General features: G+C 41.2%; 1 protein-coding gene across 2 annotated transcripts in view; it reads left to right on the forward strand.

Annotated features, from left to right (window-relative positions):
* PPP1R1A (protein phosphatase 1 regulatory inhibitor subunit 1A) overlaps nt 1-10318 on the forward strand; it is a 251213-nt gene extending 240895 nt beyond the window's left edge. For both annotated transcript variants that reach the window (XM_089691395.1, XM_089691394.1), the window contains 3 exons: nt 2487-2723; nt 7848-7966; nt 9671-10318. In XM_089691395.1, coding sequence (XP_089547521.1) covers nt 2487-2723; nt 7848-7936 — 326 coding nt within the window. In that variant the 3' untranslated portion in view covers nt 7937-7966; nt 9671-10318. The remainder of the gene's footprint in view (nt 1-2486; nt 2724-7847; nt 7967-9670) is intronic.
* Nucleotides 10319-23757: the final 13439 nt, after the last annotated feature.

Below are 23757 nucleotides of genomic sequence, written 5' to 3' on the forward strand. Positions count from 1 at the left end.
CACCTCCATGTCCACAGGTGTATAAAATCAAGCACCTAGACATGCAGACTGCTTCTACAAACATTTGTGAAAGAATGGGTCGCTCTCAGGAGTTCAGTGAATTCAACCATGGTACCATGATAGGTTACCACCTGTGCAATAAGTCCAACCGTGAAATTTCCTTGCTACTAAATATTCCACGGTCAACTGTTAGTGGGATTATAACAAAGTGGAAGCAACTGGGAACAACAGCAACTCAGCCATAAAGTGGTAGACCATGTAAAATTACAGAGTGGGGTCAGCGCATGCTGAAGTGCACAGTGCGCAGAAGTTGCCAACTGTATGCAGGGTCAATAGCTAAAGACCTCCAAACTTCATGTGGCCTTCAGATTAGCACAACAACAGAGCTTCATGGAATGGGGTTTCCATGGCTGAGCAGCTGCACCTGCCTCGGGACGCCACTGGATCAGCTGTGTTCAATGACACAGCAGATCACAACATACAATAAATACAGTTGCCGGTTATCGGCAGCACTTTCCTCACACTGTCACAGCGTGAGGAAAGTACTGCCAATAACCAGCAAATGTCACAGAGCAGATTGCACTGATGATCAGTGCCCTGATCATCAGTTTCCAGCAGTGCCGCCCAGCAGTGCCACCCTGCAGTGCCCATCAGTTGCATCCATCAGTACCCAGCAATGCCACCCATCAGTTCTGCCCAGCAGTGCCGCCCAGCAGTTGCACCCGGCAGTGCCCATCAGTGCCTCCGACCAGTGGCACCAGTCAGTTCCATCAGTCAGTGCCACCCATCAGTGCTGCCCACCAGTGCTCATCAGTGCCACCTATTAGTACCCAACATAGCAGCATATCAGTGAAGCATCATCAGTGCCTCCTCATCAATGCCCACCAGTGCTGCCTCATCAGTGCCACCTCATCAGTGCAGCCTATCAGTGCCCATCATTGCTGCCTATCCATGCCACTTCATCAGTGTCCATCAGTGCTGCCCATCAGTGCTGCCTATCAGTGCAGCCTCATCAACGCACATCAGTGAAGGAGAAGAATTACCTGTATGCAAAATTTTATAATAGAAACAAAGAAAAACTTTCTTGTTTATCGTGCAAAAAATAAAAACCCAGTGGCAATTAAATACCACCAAAAGAAAGCTCTATTTGTGTGAAAAAAAATTATAAACATTTTGCATGGGTACAGTGTTGCATGACCACACAATTGTCATTCAAAGTGCAACAGCGCTGAAAACTGAAAACTGGCCTGGGCACAAAGGGAGTAAAAGTGGCAAGTAGTTACATAAACGCTGTGAAAAATCACAGGAAGATACAATTTTTAAAAATCATTTATATATTTCCAATAAAAGACAAGAAAATAAAAATATATGTATCCAAATTTACTTCCCAATTAAAGCCCTCTCAATCCCTAAAAAAAATAATGTACAGTGTTCAGCATAAATGAGTACATCTCTTTTGAAAAGTAAGATTTTACTCAATATCTCAATGAACACAGGAACAATTTCCAAAATATTGACAAAACTGAGTTTTATAGAACATTTGTTTGGCTCGTTGCATGAATGTAAGGTTATTATTATAACTTACAGTATATTACAAAATCTTCAGTTTTATTCAAATTAGTTGATGCAAAAATGAACACACCCCACAACAAAAACTACTCCATCTAGTATTTTGTATGACCTCCATGATTTGTAAGGACCGCACCAAGTCTTCTAGGCACGGAATGAACAAGTTGTCGACATCTATCCTCTTCCATTCTTCAAGAACGACCTCTTTTAGAGCCTGGATGCTGGATTGAGAGTGATGCTCTTGTCTCTTCAGAATTCCCCATAGGTGTTCGATTGGGTTCATATCAGGAGACATAGTTGACAACTGAATCACTTTCACCCTGTTCTTCTTCAGAAATGCAACAGTGGCCTGAGATGTGTGTTTTGGATCATTGTCATATTGAAAAAGTGCACGACGACTATTATGATAGGGTAGGCTACAAGCCAAGCGGTATAATGTGCAGAACTGAGACTTTTCCATAAATATAAAACCTCTGGAACTCGAGGAGATTTAGGGAAGAAAATGCCTGCGGACTCAAGTGGTTAAGGGGGACACGGCTCCAAATCCAAGACCTGGGGCACCTGACAGGGGAACAGATATGTAGCTCCGGTGTCTGAAAAGTCTACTGAATAAATGTAGCACAAGTTTAAAATTGTCCATGTAGTTTAGCTCCCAGCATGCATGCCTCCTCTATTATGCAGCTTTGACATACTTGCAGAAGGCAAAGAATCATTTAACATCTAGGTCAACTGTATTCTTAAATAATTAACAATTGACTTCTTAGTCAAACATGTTTGAATATAGTGACATCTCGTGGTCGTTTGAGAAACTAGTGATTAGTGATCACGGGTAGCACATACATTGTTTGCCTGTGGTCATACATGAACTTTCTTTGGTCTTGTTGTTACCTTTGTCTGACTATTACTCTTCTTTTCAGAACTGCAGCTATTAGCAGAGCATCACCTTTGTAAACAAGGCTCGGAAGATGAAAGTACCCCACAGAGCCAGAACAGTATGGATAACAGGCCCAACTTGGGGTGTTGTTGCCATGGTAATACAGCTCCAATTCAAGCATCTCAGCAGATGAGCTCATGTCGCTGTTTTATGCAGGATGGACAACAAGAGAATAACTCACCAGGGAGGCAGCAGGACAGTCAACTAGACTCTTCAGAAGGTAAACTATACTGATCTTTTCTCTGCATAGTTTACATTGTAACAGACTTTCAAATGTCAATAAATGCCATAAATGTAGCTGTGAAAATGAAATGACAGTAGTTTAATTGTGCTTATTATGTGTTATAATAATTATAAATATTTATTCTTTGTTTGCTACTAAAAAAAAAATCACTAACAGAAAAACTGGCTCAAATGTTGGCCCACCTGATTCCTAAATTATTTAAACTGGAAATAAACTAATTGATTTAAAATGGAACTGAAGCCATCAATTTAAGTTTCAGGCTGGGTTCACACCGATGGGATACAGGAGTTGCCTCGTTTCAAGCATCGTACTGCATAGCAATTCTTCATGCGATCTGCTGCAGGTGTCAATTAAAAGTTGACAACACCCCAAAAGCAGGTGGGGAGCGTTTGCTTGAATCAGATCACATGGGTATGAACACCCATGCAATCTGTGGCAAAAAACAGTGCATGTACCTTTTTCATGTGTATGCGGTACAATTTAAGTCATACAAAACAATAGGCTCAAATAGCACCACACAGAATCAAATGTGATTTGCACAGGAAAGCAGTGAAATTTCTGTGCAAATCATATGTGATGTGACAGTGTGAACGAGTTTAAAAACAGTTACGGTTTTCAAAAAACTGTCACATTTTTATGTGCTCTAAACAGGGGCGGACTGACAACTCATGGGGCCCCCGGGCAATAAGGGATCATGGGGCCCCTGTGTCCTTGCCCAAACTCAAAAAAGCCTATGAAAAAGGTACCAGGGGCATCTCATGTGGCCCCCTACTGACCCCGGGCCCTCGGGCAGTACCTGAGTTTACAAATGGTCAGTCCGCCCCTGGCTCTAAACCGTACTGTCAAACCATCAAATGGCTGGTGTCATAACTGTAATCAAAAATAAATACGGTATCCCAAGAATAGAAATAACCAATATAACTAACACCTTAAAGAATATAAGTCTAATGTGGGCCATAGATGAGATTAAAAAACGACCGTAAAACAGTTGAAAAAAAAACTGTCGATTTTCGAATCGTTAGTGCGGTAATCGGTCGGCTGTTTTTCGTGATTTTTGACGTTTTAGATTATCGGTCCTGTTGGAAAATAATCGTCCAAATTTGTCGTTCTGCTGATTTTCGCGGCAATGATGGACAAATTTGCCGATCTTTTTACGATATTTAAAAATGCGCATGAGCAGTGACATGAAAGAAGCAGGAAAAGAAGAAAAGGAAAAAAATAGAATATGAATGAAAAGAAGAAATAGAATATGAAGAAGAAGATAAAGAAGAAATAGAATATGAAGAAGAAGAAGAAGGAGAAGAAAAAAAATTAATTACAGTCCGATATTATATTTGACATTTAAAAGTATAGCAACATTGTATCTATTTGTAATAGAAACATCTGTATCCGAAATGGATACAAATAGATACAATGTTGCAACTTTTCTTCTTCTGCATATTCTATTTCTTCTTTTTATTCGTATTCTATTTCTTCTTCATATTCTATTTCTTCTTCTTCTGCATATTCTATTTCTTCTTCTTCTGCATATATTCTATATAATTGCTGGCCGTAGATGGGGTGAAAATCAGCTGACCTTTTTTTACCAATAGTGATAATGTCGGCTGATTGAACAACCGATTTTTCATTTTTCAAAAAAAAAAACGGCCGATTTTCTCCCGTCTATGGCCTGCATAACTTTCATCCTTGAAAGTGTACTAATTAAATCATACCTCAATATGCTCAAACCCTATTTACAAATCAAAAATTTGTGAAAAATTGGATAATGAATGTGAAAAGTGATATCTCCAAAAATTATGAATAAATAAATAAATAAATAAAGTCTCCAAAAAATCCCAAAACGATGCACTTGTGTCCAAAGATAAAGGTCATACACTAAATAGATTCCAATGATGCAAATCCAAATCCTCAATAGGGGAACCTTCCAAATGGCTCCAATCGTCAAAGTGAACCTCAAAAAATAGAAAAACTATATAGTGTTATATCCTTAAATAAAAAAGTGAACGGTTGTAATCAAAATAACCATATGTGCCACTTCACATCATACGTGACCATATAGGTGACCAAGTGAACTCTATGTGGTAAACGTGCTAGTAAATCACTCTTGTGAGCAAAAATATCCAAGTGCTGATACCAGTGTGCACTTGTACAGTGTAAAGAATAAATACCCTTACCAAATGGCAAAGAATCCACGCTTAATACCACCAAGGGTATAATCAATCCAAGGAAAGCTTTCCTAGCCTGGGTATTATTCTTTAGGATGTCCTCATAGCCTCATGGATAAAAGCTCCTAGATATCATCAGGACCTTGAGCAGGAGTACTCACTAGTACTCATAGTACCCATGCTCCATCGATACACATAATATATGGAAAGGATATATAGTGTAATTCCGTATAGTATAAACAGATAACACTTTAATAATTGCTCTTACATTAAAACAGGTTTACAATCGCCGTACTCCCATAGCCCAAACCTCTGCAGAGTCCAAGCAGCTTCCAGAAACGTTTGGTTAGGATTTCCACTTTCCAAAATCGCCGAATGCGTTTCATCAAGGGAAACAACGTCAGACGCACACGGAGGAACTGGAAGTGGCGGATCGGCCATTTTGGAAAGTGGAAATCCTAACCAAACGTTTCTGGAAGCTGCTTGGACTCTGCAGACGTTTGGGAATGGGAGTATGGAGATTTTAAACCTGTTTTAATGTAAGAGCAATTATTAAAGTGTTATCTGTTTATACTATACGGAATTACACTATATATCCTTTCCATATATTATGTGAGTTACATTTTTTAAATGTGTGTTAGGGACCTTAGATTGTACACTCCTTGAGAGTTAGGGACTGATGTGAATGTACAATATACAGTTGTGGCCAAAATTATTCAACCCCCAATGCTGTAAAGGGGTTTAGGGACTATAGTGTACATTTGGAATTGTATTCAGAATCAAATCCTACAAGGACGTTGTAACTACCCAAATGCAACTAAAATGACATCAATTGTTTATGTAATACAGTAGTAAATGGTTCTTATGTGGTTTCTTCATTGCCACAATTATTCAACCCCTTAAAGACTACCACTCTGAAGAACAGAGGTTCATACAGGTGCTTTCCATCAGGTATTGAAAACACCTGTGGATGTCACCGAGCAGCAATCAAGCATAATAAGCACCAATTAGGCAGCTTTAAAATGACTGTGATACTCAGCTCCTTCTAGACATTTACTGGTGTGGTTACAAACATGGTGAAGGCAAGAGAATGGTCCAGGAAGACAAGAGAAGAGGTGATTTCTCTTCACAGGAAGGGCAATGGCTATAAGAAGATTGCAAAGATGTTAAACATACCAAGAGACACCTTAGGAAGCATCATTCGCAAATTCAAGGCAAAGGGCACTGTTGAAACGCTACCTGGTCGTGGCAGAAAGAAGATGCTGACTTCGACTGCTGTGCGCTACCTGAAGCGTAGAGTGGAGAGAAGTCCCCGTGTGACTGCTGAGGAACTGAGAAAAGATTTGTCAGATGTGGGTACAGAAGTTTCAGCCCAGACAATAAGACGCACACTGCGTAATGAAGGCCTCCGTGCCAGAACTCCCAGGCGTACCCCCTTGCTGTCTCCAAAGAATAAGAAGAGTCGACTGCAGTATGCCAAAAGCCATGTGGACAAACCACAAAAGTTGTGGGATAGTGTTCTGTGGACTGATGAAACAAAATTAGAACTGTTTGGGCCCATGGATCAACGCTATGTTTGGAGGAGGAAGAACAAGGCCTATGATGAAAAGAACACCTTGCCTACTGTGAAGCATGGTGGAGGGTCAATCATGCTTTGGGGCTGTTTTGCTTCTGCAGGTACAGGGAAGCTTCAGCGTGTGCAAGGTACCATGAATTCTCTTCAGTACCAGGAGATATTGGATGGAAACGTGATGCAGTCCGTCACACACCTGAGGCTTGGGAGACGTTGGACCTTTCAACAGGACAATGATCCCAAGCATACCTCCAAGTCCACTAGAGCATGGTTGCAGAGGAAAGGCTGGAACATTTTGGAGTGGCCATCGCAGTCACCAGACTTAAATCCGATTGAGAACCTCTGGTGGGACTTAAAGAAAGCAGTTGCAGTGCGCAAGCCTAAGAATGTGACTGAACTGGAGGCCTTTGCCCATGAAGAATGGGCGAAGATACCCGTAGATCGCTGCAAGACACTTGTGTCAAGCTATGCTTCACGTTTAAAAGCTGTTATAACTGTAAAAGGATGCTGTACTAAGTACTAAGATTGAATGTCACTTGGGGGTTGAATAAAACTGATAATGCTGTGAGCACAGAAAAGACATTTGTGGTTATTTCATTATAACTGTTATGTTATATTTGTCTGACCTACAAGTGCCTCTTTAATGTAAATGTAAGCAAGATGACTGAATGATCAAAAGCAATGTCAAACTGGCCAAAACACTCAATTTCAGTGGGGGTTGAATAATTTTGGCCACAACTGTATATGTAAAGTGCTGCGTAAATTGACAGCACTATATAAGTACCTGAAATATATAAATATATAACTGACTTTCCTGTGACAGGGGATATTTACACTGATAATCAGGGCACTGATCATTAGTGCTCTGATTATCAGTGCAGCCCCAACAGTGGCCATCAGTGCAGCATATCAGTGCCCATCAGAACAGAATATCAGTGCAGCCCCATCAGTGCCAAAAAAATGTCCATCAGTGCAGCCACAACAGTTGCCATCAGTGCAGCCTATCAGTGTCCATCAGTGAAGAAGGAAATGTACTTATGTACAGAAACTAAGACAAGCTCTATCTGTCTCAAACAAATTATAAAAATTTGGGTACAGTGTTGCATGACCACGCAATTGCTGTTTTAAGTGCGACAGTACCAAAAAAAGAAAATTGGCCTGTTCAGGAAGGGGATGAAAGTGCCCAGTATTGAAGTGGTTAAATATGTTGAAAAAAAGGTGTACTTACCTTTTCACGTGACTGTATGTTGAGTGGGGAACTAAGGATGCTATGCTGTTTAACGTGTATGAAACACATTTCTATAATAAAATATTCTATGCTTATCCAAAAATTAAAGTCATGTATTTTCCCTTTTTTTTCAGGAATATCTGCAAAGCTAACAAATACAAACATCAAGGAGTCAAGAGAGAAAAAGCACAGCAGCCACATAACCATTGTAGAAGACAAATAGGTCCCGAAACAAAAGGAGAGTAAAAATTTAGTAAGTGTTTCTACATACAAATCATCATAAAACTGTTTATAGTTGAAGGTGAACTCCAAGCACATATAAACTGTACACACTGATGCACGTATAAATTAATTTATAAATATATGATTTTCTATTTGCAACTAATGTAACTACAAGTATTATACATTGTATCAGCCACTCAGGGGCGGACTGACCATTTGGAAACTCGGGCACTGCCCGAGGGCCCGGGGTCAGTAGGGGGCCCCATGAGATGCCCCTGGTACCTTTTTCATAGGCTTTTTTGAGTTTGGGCAAGGACACGGGGGCCCCATGACCCCCTATTGCCCGGGGGGGGGCCCATGAGTTGTCAGTCTGCCCCTGCAGCCACTTATAATCCCTAGTAATGTAAAACTCGGACTATGACATGGGACCAAAGCCTAAGATGCTAATGACCATTCTTTACTGTACATTTGCTAACAGGAGAAGAGATCAGAATGAGCGATGAGGAATTTTTTGGAGGTGGCGGGGGCTGGAACTCCACTTTAAAAAGTCACCATATTCAGATAATTCTTACTAATTCTTACAATGGTTATGACAGTTTTTAAAAGAATTACAGCCAGTTTGTAGATAAGCAAACTGGAGGTAATTAGGACCAACTCAAAGTTGACGTACAGGAGGAACCCGCATGCTGCATTACCCATCGGGTCTACTTTGCCTGGGATTCACAGCACATGAAAGTGAGTGGATTGAAATTCGTTTTTCAGTCCAATAGCAGCTTTCAAAGCTATGAACTGTCATCCACAGTAAATCACAGGCTAGGTGGACCTGATGGGGAACTATTCTCCATCAGGTTCCACCCACCCAAAAACTCATGGTCGTTGCATCTGATAATGAGATCAGCCTGGTAGGGAACTCTGTGACTAGTTTCTTGTCAGGTCTGGCTTGCCTCTGATTCATAGTCGTTGCATCTGATGATGGGATGAGCCTGGTACGGAACTCTGAGACTAGCTTTCTGGCAGGTCTGGCTTATCTCTCATTGACATTGCACAACACTGAGCAGATTCAAAAGCCGGTATTGGACTGCATAACAGCTATCCACCCACTGCCATGTGTTGTCAATCAAAAGTAAAGTGGACTTGATAGAGAACTAGTCTCTCAGTTCCCTATCAGGTTCCACCCACCTCTAGTACAAAACTCTTCAACTATGCATTTGCTAGTTGACAGGTACAGTGGCCTGGGGAGGGAGTGCACTGAGGAACGAGTGTCCAGTATGTTCTGACACTTAGGGATGTTTTTCATAGTTTTGTATGGAGTAGAAATTCACTGCCAGGCTTATTTTCTGCTGTTTGTGTATCGTTGGGCAGATTTCTCTTCACTTTCTGTTCTAAAGACAATACAGATGTGAGAGGAAATCTCTCCAAAGTAGTGAGAATTGGAAGATTTCTCCTCTATTCTTGTTCAAGTGACAGCTATAACATTTTGGATCTCCCCTCATTTTCTGTGGTGGTGATAGAGATCAGCAGGACATAAAGAGAGGGGTAACTTTCCCAGTGGAGACACCAATAGCAATAAAAACTTGGCAGTGGTTTTAACATATCTACACTCTATCCAAAAATAAAAATAAAAAGTTTTGGCTTTAGATACACTTTAAGAAATAGGACAATAGACTATAATGGTATTCCATTGTAGATGCTGGTTTGATGGAAAGGATGGTTAAAACTCGGTTTTGTTTTTCAGTTGTACTTCAAATGTACCTGGAGCCAGGAAAGGACGTCACCCTCTTCAATGCAGATGACACTAGGCATATGAAGGAGCTCCTTTGTTTGGAAATAATGATCTATATCACATCTCTGCTGCTCGGGAGGCCTATGTCTGCACTGAGTCTAGAGCAATAAATTGGAGGCCCCTCTAGAAGCAAAGAAACCCAGCATTGTTTGACATATTACCTCTGTCTGTTTGACTCTCTCTTCTCTTTACATATCTAAAAGGTGCTAGGCCCAACATAACAATGACATTTCTTTCTATTATTTAATAAATCCCTCAACAATAAATTATTTGGTACACTTTGAGTTTTCTATGTCAATCAGAACAGATCTTCTAGAATGATCTCAGTTAACATCAGCCTCAATATTGGTCAAAACTGTACAGTTTTTGACCTAATCTTCAGAAAACACAACACTTCTGCACAAAACACTCAATAATATATATATATATATAACAGAGTCTCACCTATACACTAGATGCACTCTCCCTGCTGGGGAGTTGTCTATAACCTAAGGAACTAGGGCACCAAATTAGATTTTCCTTCTCTTTGTCTTATATAATGTACTATAAATCCAATTTATTAAAATACAAAATAAAATACCTTAAATTGGTTTTACTAGATGTATTTTGTGTTCATTATGATACAGTTTGTTGTGTACATTACTGAAGTTGTGCGTCCACTTGTGGTTTCAGGAAGTTACTACAGGTTGAATGCTTTGTGTCAAGTGTGTTAAAAATGCAATCAAGCATAAAAAGCAATGGCTAGGCTTGCATGAATTACACACAAAATTAGAAATCAGTTTATTTTGTTAGTTGTAGTATACAGTCAGGTCCATAAATATTGGGACATCGACACAATTCTAACATTTTTGTCTCTATACACCACCACAATGGATTTGAAATGAAATGAACAAGATGTGCTTTAACTGCAGACTGTCAGCTCAGTTTGCATATGTGCCTCCTACTTGTTAAGGGACCAAAAGTAATGGGACAATTGGCTTCTCAGCTGTTCCATGGTCAGGTGTGTGTTATTCCCTCATTATCCCAATTACAATGAACAGATAAAAGGTCCAGAGTTAATTTCAAGTGTGCTATTTGCATATGGATTCTGTTGCTGTCAACTCTCAAGATGAGAACTCCAAAGAGCTGTCACTATCAGTGAAGCAAGCCATCATTAGGCTGAAAAAATAAAACAAACCCATCAGAGAGATAGCAAAAACATTAGACGTGGCCAAAACAACTGTTTGGAACATTCTTAAAAAGAAGGAATGCACCGGGGAGCTCAGCAACACCAAAAGGCCCGGAAGACCACGGAAAACAACTGTGGTAGATGACCGAAGAATTCTTTCCCTGGTGAAGAAAACCCCCTTCACAACAGTTGGCCAGATCAAGAACACTCTCCAGGAGGTAGGTGTATGTGTGTCAAAGTCAACAATCAAGAGAAGACTTCACCAGAGTGAATACAGAGGGTTCACCACAAGATGTAAACCATTGGAGAGCCTCAAAAACAGGAAGGCCAGATTAGAGTTTGCCAAACGACATCTAAAAAAGCCTTCACAGTTCTGGAACAACATCCTATGGACAGATGAGACCAAGATCAACTTGTACCAGAGTGATGGGAAGAGAAGAGTATGGAGAAGGAAAGGAACTGCTCATGATCCTAAGTATACCACCTCATCAGTGAAGCATGGTGGTGGTAGTGTCATGGCGTGGGCATGTATGGCTGCCAATGGAACTGGTTCTCTTGTATTTATTGATGATGTGACTGCTGACAAAAGCAGCAGGATGAATTCTGAAGTGTTTCGGGCAATATTATCTGCTCATATTCAGCCAAATGCTTCAGAACTCATTGGATGACGCTTCACAGTGCAGATGGACAATGACCCAAAGCATACTGCAAAAGCAACCAAAGAGTTTTTTAAGGGAAAGAAGTGGAATGTTATGCAATGGCCAAGTCAATCACCTGGCCTGAATCCGATTGATCATGCATTTCACTTGCTGAAGACAAAACTGAAGGGAAAATGCCCCAAGAACAAGCAGGAACTGAAGACAGTTGCAGTAGAGGCCTGGCAGAGCATCACCAGGGATGGAACCCAGCGTCTGGTGATGTCTATGCGTTCCATACTTCAGGCTGTAATTGACTGCAAAGGATTTGCAACCAAGTATTAAAAAGTGAAAGTTTGATTTATGATTATTATTCTGTCCCATTACTTTGGTCCCTTAACAAGTGGGAGGCACATATGCAAACTGTTGTAATTCCTACACCGTTCAACTGATTTGGATGTAAATACCCTCAAATTAAAGCTGACAGTCTGCAGTTAAAGCACATCTTGTTTGTTTCATTTCAAATCCATTGTGGTGGTGTATAGAGCCAAAATGTTAGAATTGTGTCGATGTCCCAATATTTATGGACCTGACTGTATGTAGCACTACCCCCTTAGGAGTTGCTGAGGTTTGGGTCCCCCTAAAGTTTCACACAGCTAGTTAATACGTACTTTTCCACACTTTGCAATCAGAGTCAGTGAACAGTCCTTGAGCTTTGTTTTGTGATTTTGTTAAGGAATTCACAACTTGAATGGGGTCTAAGGGTGTACAGGATGCCTAAGAGAATGGTAAACTTGAGGACAACTTTTCTGCCAACAATGTACAAAATGTGGATAGAAACAGTCTCTCCATGAAAAGTGCAATAAAACTCTTTAGTGTACCTCCTCAGACCCCAGATGAATCCTCCAGCTGTCTAAGGGTATCCCTGGGCGAGGGGACCCAAGAGCTGTAGATTTAGAATAGTCCTGGATGAAGACTAGTTGGGCATTGCACCTGACTGCCCTTTCCCCTTATCTGGCCTAGGGGGTGTAGGAGTACTCAACCTGTCTTTCTCTGTTTGCTTGCTGGGTTTGTGGCTGCCTTCAGGCCCCATGCTGGGCTGGCTCCTTCCCTACTGATTAGGCTGTCCTCCCAATGAGATGATGGGACAGAGGAGATCCTCCCTTCCATAATCCTGCCTGAAGGTGAGATTCCCTCCCTGGGGCCCCTTCCCAGGCTCCTCACTCCAGCCTTCCTCTCAGTCCATCTTCCACCTCACACTGTCCACTCCCCCCTAGGCTCTGCCACAGTTTGTCACCAAATGGGTTGCCTTGGTCACCATGCCCAGCCTCCTGCCAGAAGATTGTCCAGGGTCCCTCAAACATGCAGATCTTTGCCTCTACCCCTTCTCCACCCCTCCTCCAAAAAGCTGCCAGGTTTCTGGAGAGGTGGGAGGGCTATAGAAGCCCTGACCTGTTAGAACCTCCTAGCGTGTCCTGAGTTCCTCACTCTCCAGGCTTACTCATCCCCAGGCTGCTACTCAGCTTCCATCTAAAAACTTTTGAACTAACCTGGAGGGCGTTACATATATGTTCCCATCCATTACTAATTATAATTGTTAATTGCACTAGTACTTACACAATCAAATGAGTCATGTTGGAATAAACCTAGGGCAAGTGATAAAGTATATACTTTATGGGAAAATGTATGTGAACACTCTTCCAAATTAATGAGTTCAGATGTTTAAAGTAAAGGCTGCTGTTAGTAGCATTTTAGACAATCTCATGTTTCCAACACATTTTAGACAATCGCATGTTTCCAACATTTTGGGGAATGTCCTTTTCTAGCATGACTGTGCCCCTGCGAACAAAGCCATCTCCATGAAGACATGGTTTATTTCAATAAATAATAAAAAAAAACATTTAAAATGCAAGACCAAAGCAACGTATCCAATTACAGAAATCACAGTATATTCCAGGGCTTTACTTTTTGTCTTAACAAACCAGCCCTTAAAATAGATCTTCCATAGAAATAGAAAGTTAATTTTACTCACAGCCCCCTAAACCTAAACGCAAATAGCTTAAAAAAAGCCAAATAAAAATGCATAAAATACATTATATTGTCAAAAGTATTGGGACGCCTGCCTTTACACGCACATGAACTTTAATGGCATCCCAATCTTAGTCCGTAGGGTTCAGTGTTGAGTTGGCCCACCCTTTGCAGCTATAACAGCTTTAACTCTTCTAGAAAGGCTGTCCACAAGGTTTAGGAGTGTGTCTATGGGAATGTTTGACCATTCTTCCAGAAGCGCATTTGTGAGGTCAGGCACTGATGTCGGATGAGAAGGCCTGGCTCGCAGTCTCCATTCTAATTCATCCCAAAGGTGTTCTATTGGGTTGAAGTCAGGACTCTCAGGCTAGTCAAGTTCCTCCACCCCAGACTTGCTCATCCATGTCTTTATGGACCTTGCTTTTTGCACTGGCGCGCAGTCGTGTTGGAACAGGACGGGGCCACCCCCAAACTGTTCCCACAAAGTTGGGAGCATGAAATTGTCCAAAATGTCTTGGTATGCTGAAGCCTTAAGAGTTCCCTTCACTGGAACTAAGGGGCCAAGCCCAACCCCTGAAAAACAACCCCACACCATAATTTCCCCTCCACCAAACGTTACACTTGGCACAATGCAGTCAGGAAAGTACCGTTCTCCTGGTAACCGCCAAACCCAGACATGTCTATTGGATTTCCAGACAGCGAAGCGTGATTCATCACTCCAGAGAACACTTCTCAACTGCTCTAGAGGCTAGTGGTGGTGTGCTTTATACCACTGCATCCAACGCTTTGCATTGCACTTGGTGATGTAAGGCTTGGATGCAGCTACTCGGCCATGGAAACCCATTCCATTAAGCTCTCTGTTGTTGTACTAATCTGAAGACCACACAAAGGTCTTTTGCTATTGACTCTGCAGACTGTTGGGGGTTTATTTACTAAAGCTGGTTCACTCAGAATCTTGTGCACTTCTGCATAGAAACCAATCAGCTTACAGGTTTTATTGCTAAAGGTTAATCAAACAAGCTGAGGTTAGAAGCTGATTGGTTACCATGCAAGGTGCACGAGATTCTGAGTGAACCAGCTTTAGTAAATAAACCCCTTGGTGACTTCCGAGCACTGTGCTCTTCAGCATACGCTAACCCTGCTTGCTGTTGTTCCTAGTTCCTTTCACTTTTTTATAATACCACTAACAGTTGGTAATTAAATTCACTGAGCCCCGTAAAGTGACCCATTCTTTCACAAATGTTTGTAGAAGCAGTCTACATGCCTAGGTGCTTGTTTTTTTACACCTGTGGCCATGGAGGTGATTGGAACACCTGAATCTAATGATTTGGAGGGGTGTCCCAATTTTTTTTAGCAATTATTATGGGAAGTAGGTATAGAACCCTGTGTATGACTCCCAAAGTTAGCATTTTTTAACCTAAAAAGATAGTTTGGTTGAAAGGCACTTTTCTGCCAAACAACAACCAGCCTATCCATAAACCATTAGTAAGTATACTGTATGACCTAGAAAGAGGGCTGGATACAGTCCAGCAGCTGAGTGGTTTCACGACATTGGGAAAAAACTAAGCTCACATAGCTAAAGGCTTATACTGTAGTAGATGCTTAAAAAGTTCTGCTCTTTAAAAGCTGTTTGGAAGTTACCATGATATTTTAGAAAGACACAAACAGCGTGAAACTTTTGGGTTCTGTATGTATATTAGCTGTTCCCCATTGCATGAACAACTAAATATTCAGAATCTCCTCATTTAAAGGCCTAACTTCAACCAAGATGTTGTTTTATGTCTGTGACAGACTGAGGATGGATAAAACTTTTGTCAAGTTTTTACAATTTTGTGTCCCCATCATGGAAGTTTCCCTTCACTTCCCTTTCCCTGTTGTTAGGTTTGAAGGTGAGGGGAGATTTATCAGAGGTACAAACAGTAATAAATACATTATCTATTTAAATTGGGAAGAGGAGACTCTATGTTTTGTTCCTACTGTTGTGTGTATCATCACTACTAAGCTTCCCCCCCACGTTCTGGCCCAGTGACACCCATTGTACCATTATAACCGTGCTACTAAAATAGGAAGTGATGGACCTTTGGGGAGAGTAGGGAGCACTGGGAGTAAGAGAAGTTACCCACAGACTTGGGCTCTATCTTTTAGATCTTAAATAGGGAAGGAAAAACATAGGCTTTGGATTGGGAACAGTTATTAAAACAACTACAAACCAACCCTTTCAACTTAAAGGGTTAGATCACCTTTACAATAAACTGCCTGTGCAGGTAAGTGATGTCTGTAGATAAAAACAAACTGCAGCTCTGTCCATACTCTAAGTGTAGGCCATTTACATACCTCCTGAAGCCTGGATGTTGCTAATTACAGTCTAGTCATTACTGCTCACCTCTGTGGACTCTGATGAAGGGGGGACTCTGTAAACATTCCATAAAAAGGCCCATCAAAATCCTCAGCCCCAGGCCCATGATGCTCCTAATCTGGCCCTGGTCTTTGTTGTTTTCCTAATTACCAACCTGAACTAAGCATGCAAAATCATTGAAGTCAGAACTATTCTGCATATTTGCTCCAGGTAAGTAGTATTAAAGGCAGTTAGCAATCACAGCCAGGCTACTGGTATTTTCAAAAGAAGAGGTCAGCAATGAGAATATTGTGATTCCAGCTGACATGTTTATTTCTATATGAACACTAGAGGGAGCCATATGACCACCTTAAACAGCCTATCTCCATTCTGAAGTTATACACCTAACTAGAGACCCTTTTACTGCAAGTTTAGGGAGCTGCTAATTCTCATAAATTGTAATATATTTTAAGACTCAAATACCCAACTCACTGCAAATTATTGGGTCAGGTCTATTGCTTAAAGCAGTATTAAACCCCCACAAAAAATGTATTTATTGAAGTTTACCAATCTTTCATTCTAGTGGCTGCATTAGTTTTCTTTATAAGGATGTTTTACTTTATTTTCACCTGGTGATCAGGCCAGTAACACGTTCTGTCCTAGGGTGTCTCCACATCCCTGGAGGAGCAGAAGAGACACCTACGGCCAGCAGCATTATCAATCTAGGGAGAGGGTAGTGTTAGATACACTAGCAGATTTCAGTGGGCTTTGCGAATAAAATATAGCAGAAGTTCAAGTAAATTTTTTTTACAGCAACATTGTTTTCCTTTTATGATAAAAGTTTTACATAAATAAAAGCAGGCTATTGTAAACACCCCTGCCAGTGGTAAATGGGTTGTCACAACTCTCTAACTGCCATTTGTGCTGGACAGCCTTGTTTGTTAAAGGAAATTGAATAATATGTCAGAAGGAGATTTAAAGTGAGTCTCCACTGGGTGATGCTGTTGAGGTCCACACAACTATAAACTAGTATTATGTGCCTCGTCCCATAATTAGATTAACACAAAAAAGCAAAAAGGCAATACATGGACTTTGTGGGTACCACACAATGGGACATATAAAAACATACAATTTTATTGAAGATTATATATGAAAACAGCTGAAACCAAATAGCCCATAAAATAGCTGTACAAGATTATGGACGGAGGAACATCCCTGCTATACAAGGTAATATTGATGCTTAATAATCATTCAGGATGACATTTCAATGGTGGGGGGTACAACCACCCTTGTATAGTTGTTCTACATGTCACTTCTTTTTCAGGAGCATTTACAGGTTGCACAATAGTATAAATGTAAAAGCATAATTAGATTTACACATAAACATTTTCCCAGTAGCACTATTTATTTGATACATCATAATACTTACTACTGTAATGACATATTATTTAATTTGCATAAGTTGCATAGTTGAAAAATAACAAAATTACTGGCAGGATCACCAGGTGAAAATAAAGGTAAAAAGCCCCTCCAAACCCTGGCAGTCAACATCTTCTTGTGCTGTGGGGGTTAATACAGCTGCTGGACATGCCACAGGCACTTGTCAGGAGTGCCAACTATATCTGTCCTTTCCACTCCACTTCTCCATTCATAGAATCTGTACTATATAGCTGCAGTATACTTATGCTATATGAAATGAGCTGGGGGGCACATGGCTGGGGTTCTTTATTTAAGTGGGCACACTTCAGCTCTGTACTTCAATGATTGCAGGAAGCAAAAATGCACAGCAAACTACTTTGCAATCACCAAAACAGACTGCAGGTGATCTTGTTTCCTCATACAGCTTTTCTTTCTCTTTGTAACATGCACTCTCTACCTCTCCTTTTCACAGTTGTGTCATCTCTCCTTAAACTCTCTTTCCTTCACTCATCTTCTCCACCCCACAGCCTATATGTCACCCTCACTTATGCACTCCCCTTATTACTGCACTCATTGACTTTCTAATTCTAAACCCACATGCTAATAAAAGCTCAAGGATGCTGGGGCATGTCCCGTCATATAAACTGCACTCCCATATTACCTCCCTCACCCTTCTGCTTCTCCTAACGTCTGGAGATATATCCCCAAACCCTGAGCCTCCATCATTTAACTGTGCCCAACTTTCCCATCACCCCAAATGCAGATTCAAAGCAGACTGGAGAAAATACTGGCTGCATCCCACAGAGTACATTCTAGGAATGAATTTTCTTAGCCTTGGGCCTTACAAAGTATGCCTTCCAAGTATGCTGAATAACTTTGCAAGAAGGTTATTTTCAAGCTTTCGAGGGCATAAGAATGACCAAATGTCCCTCAGGGTCTTGCCTCAACAGACAAGCCATTAAAGCCCGCCACTGAGAAGGAGGATGGTAGACAATCCGGGATGGCCCACAGAGAGTCCTTCCATCTCAACCCTAGGGGGTAGTCAAGGAAGAAACTGAAGGAGAGAGAAAGGCATAGATCAGATTGAACTAATCCCAGGGAGTCACCAAAGCATCTACTGAGAAGGCCCCAAGACCCATGGTCCTGGTGATGAAACGGCTGAGTTTGTAATTAAATTTCACAAATCCAAACATTGACAGCCGAGGAGGTCCTGATATTTTTTAATGCCAAGGATGCGCATGGCAGTCAAGGCAGAATGTGGAGTTCTGCCTAAGCCAAAATCATGTCTGATTGTGAGGTAAAACTTTTCTCCTCCTCTGCAGAAAAACAAAATTAAAGGGAATCAGATATAAACTCTAGAGCAGAGAATGAGGGGGTTCACTTGTAGTTCTTGCAGTCTGAAGCCTCATAACTTCAGGCATTGTGGCTGAGATCTACTCTCTAGATAAACAGTAGGAAGGGAGTACACTGGAAAGAGCTAGGGAGACCTCTGAGGAGGACATCTACTCAAAATGGGAATATTGGGTGAGAGCTAGCTGAATTCTGACCTGCCAAACTGGTAGCTAACTGTGAGCTGGAAAGGCCTGCTGATCCACTCCTCAAGGGGTACACATGATCTATAGAATAAAAAGGATTAAGCCATCTGTGACCAGTTGTATATCAAGCAGTAAGGCAGGGAACGAAGGAGGAGCATATGTATATTATAAAAATGATGCACACATATGCAGTGTATCTGCACAGGCACAGAAGGCTTGACAGGCACACTAGTGGAACCAGGTCCCATTCTGGAGACTGACAGTGACACATAAAATGCATACAATTTAAAAGTAAACTTGAATACTGGCCACACAGGAGTCAATGTCCAAAACAACATTACAGGTCTGACCCACATCTTCCCACATCTTTCACTTGGTGAGGTCCAGGTACTGTTCCCTAAGGCTCAGGTGAGGAATCAACAATCCAGAAAGCTGCAAAAAAGGGAGCTGCAGTGACAATGTAGCTGCTGGGAGACTTGCAAGAAGTATAGTAAAAAGAAAAAAGTAGTTTTGTTTCTTTCAGTGCAAAGAGAAAGCATCCATTTGTCTAAGGACACTAGCAAGAACTGAAGCTTGCCAGCTGTGGGAGGAGTAATATTAGGGCTGTCCTTGCAGCCTTGTTTGATAGTGCCCAATCACCTGAAGGCAGCATCCTAATCCATGGTCTAAGACTCATGGTATAAGACTCTGTCCTGTAATGTATGATTAGGATGCTTAAGATTAAGATGATCTAACGGGTAGTGACTTTGGCACCCGGCATTCTTTTGGCAACATATGTGCAGCTTCTTGAGATAAATTATTATTTTAATAAACTTAAAGTCATAAAGAACTATTTTCAATTTAAGTTTGAGACCAGAGGGCCTGTTGCTATAATAGTAATGATCTAGGGTACCAATGAACACGCTCCCTTAGGAAACGTTGTGGGTGGGTGTGGTTTAATAGTGCGTGACTTATGGTGTAACCATTGTACTCATACCACAACCATATGGAAATAAATTCCCTTTAGGCCGCAACTTGTAAAGAGAGACTGTGCTGTAGAGAGACTAACCACTCATGAGAAACTGCAATAGAAATATTTACTGACTTGCAATAAAATGTCTTGTCTCTCTTACAGCAGATCTAACTGAAAGGACCCATGCCTATAAATCTTCTACAGCCTGATCATGTGTGATGCCATTCTCAGTGGAACACATAGGATTTGACCTTTATAGTCAGTCCTGTCTTGAAGAGGAATAGTTCACTCAGGTTTTATTTTTTGTCAGTGAAATTACATTATAATGTGTGGGGATTGATTGGCATTGACATGATGCTGTCTTCCCTGTATACCCTCTTGACCATCACCAAGAGTTGCATTTTTTTCCAGCAGTGCATATGCCCATCCTACAATATATACTGGCGATGATTCCAATGAAGGGGAGCTCACATATTTGGTAGAGTTGTGATAAATTGCAAACCTTTTGAAATAATGTGTTTATAGCCTACTGCGCAATGCAATTCATAAACATTCACAATTTAATCTATTCTCCCTGAGTACATGAAACAGATTCAATCTGACATTCTTGGCCATTGCCTAACAGCAGCCCGAACACTGGTATGCTGTTTCTGGAGGTCTATTGAAACACAGTATTTATGTTCTTGGATCTCCATCTTGAACAAGATCATGCCAGTGGAAAGTTTTATAGTAAGCAATAATGACCGTATGGAGCCCTAACTATGGGCTTGGTCAGGCTGGACTATATACAACAGTATAAATACATTTAAATCCCTAAAGACTTCATAGAGTCAGCATATAAGTTCATTTTTATATTGCCTATTTCTTCTCCTTGTTAGCCACTGTCTGACAACAGTCCAAACATTGGTTTTCTGTTGCTGGAGGTCTATTGAGGCACCATACTTATTTTCTTGGACCTCCATTTTGAACAATATCATGCATGTGGAGAGTTTAATAGCAAGTGATAATGAGCATATGGAGCCATAACTACGGGCATGATCAGGCTGACCTATATACGACAGTACAAGTTCATTTAAATCCCTAAAGACTTATTAGAGTCAGCAAATACGTTCAGTTTTACCCTCAAATGTGCACCTTCATACCTGTTTTACCTCTATGTGGCCTTCTTCTCCTTTCTCCCCAGTTAGTGCCTGTCACTGCCTACCACCATAAAGCCTAGACACAAAGTAGTCCCTCCCAGTCATCAACCCTTCAATTCTTTCCATCCCTGCCCCCCCCCCCGCCTCCAGCAAACCACTCTCTTGGTTATCTTAATACAAACCTTCCCCCTTCTCTTTTTCTCTTTCATTCACATTTCAGCATGGTCCCTGACTTTATACTTTCATAATTTTAAAAATTTGGTAAACACATTTGTACTCAAAGTGATGTTTGGTGATTATAGGGTGTCCTTGTCTGTTCCTTTTCACCTGCATGATTCTTACTACCATGCTATAGTAATAAAGTAGCTAAAGTGGCTAAGTGTACAGTTCATCAACACTTGTTAAGAGAAAATGGCAGCAAACGTTCCCAGGGAAGCTGCTGAAACCACTATACTGGTAATGTCACAAGTATCTCCTGCACATCATAACACCAGGGGATGGATGGGGCAACATCTTTGATACAGCTCACATTACATCCTTGTGTTTTTCCAGCATCTACATTAGATATGTTCTACAAAGCTGTAGTTTTGGCCACTGTAGCCACTTAATTACTGCAGCAGGCAGCACAGCTCATGGGGGCAAATAGTGGGGACTATAGAAGTCCAAAGTGTGCTGCCACTGAAACCAATTTAAGAAGACATTCTTCCAATTACTATTAATGTAAGGAGAAGTTCTTCTTCCAACTATACACCAATGTAAGGTTGCACTCTAACTATACACCAATGTAAGGGGGCTACCTTCCTGAACTGACCACCACTGTAAAGGGGCATACTTATTTCCACTAACCACAAATGTAAGGGATCATTCTGAATCCTTACCAATGTACCTCTTTCCTAAAGAAGGAACACTAAAGTAAGGGGCATTCCTCCTGATCACTGATCAACACTGTAAGGGGACATATCTCTTGACCACCAATGTAAGTGTGCAATTTTTCATCCCACTGATCATCAGTTTAAGGGGACATTCATCTTACAAATGATTACCAATGTAAGGCTGAATTCTTCCCCCCACTGACCACAAATCTAACGGGCATTAATCTCCCCACTGACCACCAATATCAGGGAGGAAGCATTTTTTCCTCACACTGACCACTAATATATGGGACAGTCTTTCTCACACTGAAATCAATGTTGGGAGTCATTTTTTTTACTTCTGCTGAAACTAATGTTGAGGAGCATCTTAAAATATTAGTAAACGCTTTTTGTTTCTTTGGGCCCCCTGTAGCTTTATGCCACAATGTGCTAGCATGCATCGCATACTCAGTATACCTTACCACTAACAGGCAGGGGAAAGCATTCATGGCAGAATAGATCATCAACCCAAGTTCTATGTTTGTTGTTCCATGTTGCATGCCAATATTCTTGTAGCTCCATTGGTACTGATTTCTAATAAATATTGACTTCCAGATGACTACATTGACATTAAGAATGTCCTAATCACTGTATGGATATAAGATCCCAGGCATATTCAATTTCAGACATACTTTTGTTTTCTTGGTATGTGAAAAGGATGAGCTTTAGCCACTTTAGTGAGGTCAAAACAACAAACAAAAAAGTTTATTGCAGCTTGAAATAAGAGAAGTTAAGCTAGGTGCAGATCATGATAACCCCAAAGCATGGATGGTCTCAAACACCAGAATAGGTTCTAATTCTTTCTTCTCTGACAAAGTCTCTTTCTGAACCTTGATGAATAAAGACTATGTTGGCTGGACACTTACAGAGCTTTGACTCCTTGCAATTGAAAAATAGAAACTTGCACTGCTCCAGGTTGGTCCACAGTGTACTGTCAATCATACTCATCGGGTGCTGGCTCAGCTTGCAACGGTGCACTGTGAACCAGTAAAGACTCCAGACAGCTGCACTCTATATTGCAAATTCTTTAAAAACACACAGCAATCACAGAAAGTTAGGGAGAAAAGTTGTTAATGTTTTTCACGTTGTCCTAGAGTTTCATTAATAAAAATACAAGGCTTCCTGTGAATGAGAAACACTCAGCCCAACTTTATGTTGACGGAAGGCGGAAGCCCCCATACCACTTGTAGGCAGGTGCAGTCTGTTTTCTCCACTGTAGGTGGCGCTTGACCAGAGCTGCACCACAGCCTGCAATGGAATTCAAGAGAAATTTGGTTTCTCTATGGTTTCTTGGTCCCTGGGGGCAGAGTTCTGGTTGGCTACACTGCATTCAGATGACCTCTTAGGTCAGCAGAGTCTTTCTAAGTCCCTGACCCCAGGTTTTGGTGTGCATTTTGCGAAGTGGCTAGAGTAGGGAAAGAGCACCCGTCTGTCAGGAAAAGTGATAGCAGCAGAGAAAGGTTCCAGACAAGTAGGGACAGGCTAGGGACTCACAATCCTGCACAGAAGCCTCCTGTTTGGGCCCCATTCTGCCCTGTGAAGATAGACGCTGTTGGAGCATCTTCACTCGCTGCATCTCTGCATTGAACTGAACTGTTTTGGTTGTAATTTTGACTGTGTGTCCATATTTGTAGTTAGCATTTTATGTAATACAAGTTCTGAGTTTACCTGCAACCGTGGACTTTGTGTCTTTACTGCTGCCATACCACGCTGCACCTTCCCACACGCTGCTGTAACACAGCGCTGTATACATTATATAGCTGATGCTACAAACATTATACAGAGGTGGCAACAGCCACATCAATTAGTACAGTAGATATTTGTTGGGCTAGCTTGGCCCAGACAAACTGCTTAAAGTGAACGTAAAACTGGAGTTCAGCTTTCAATATTCATAAAACAGAATGACACCTCTAGCAC

This window comes from Staurois parvus, unplaced genomic scaffold (assembly GCF_062004578.1).
Source record: "Staurois parvus isolate SC_StPar_1 unplaced genomic scaffold, SC_StPar_1.0 ptg000562l, whole genome shotgun sequence".
Lineage (NCBI taxonomy): Eukaryota > Metazoa > Chordata > Amphibia > Anura > Ranidae > Staurois > Staurois parvus.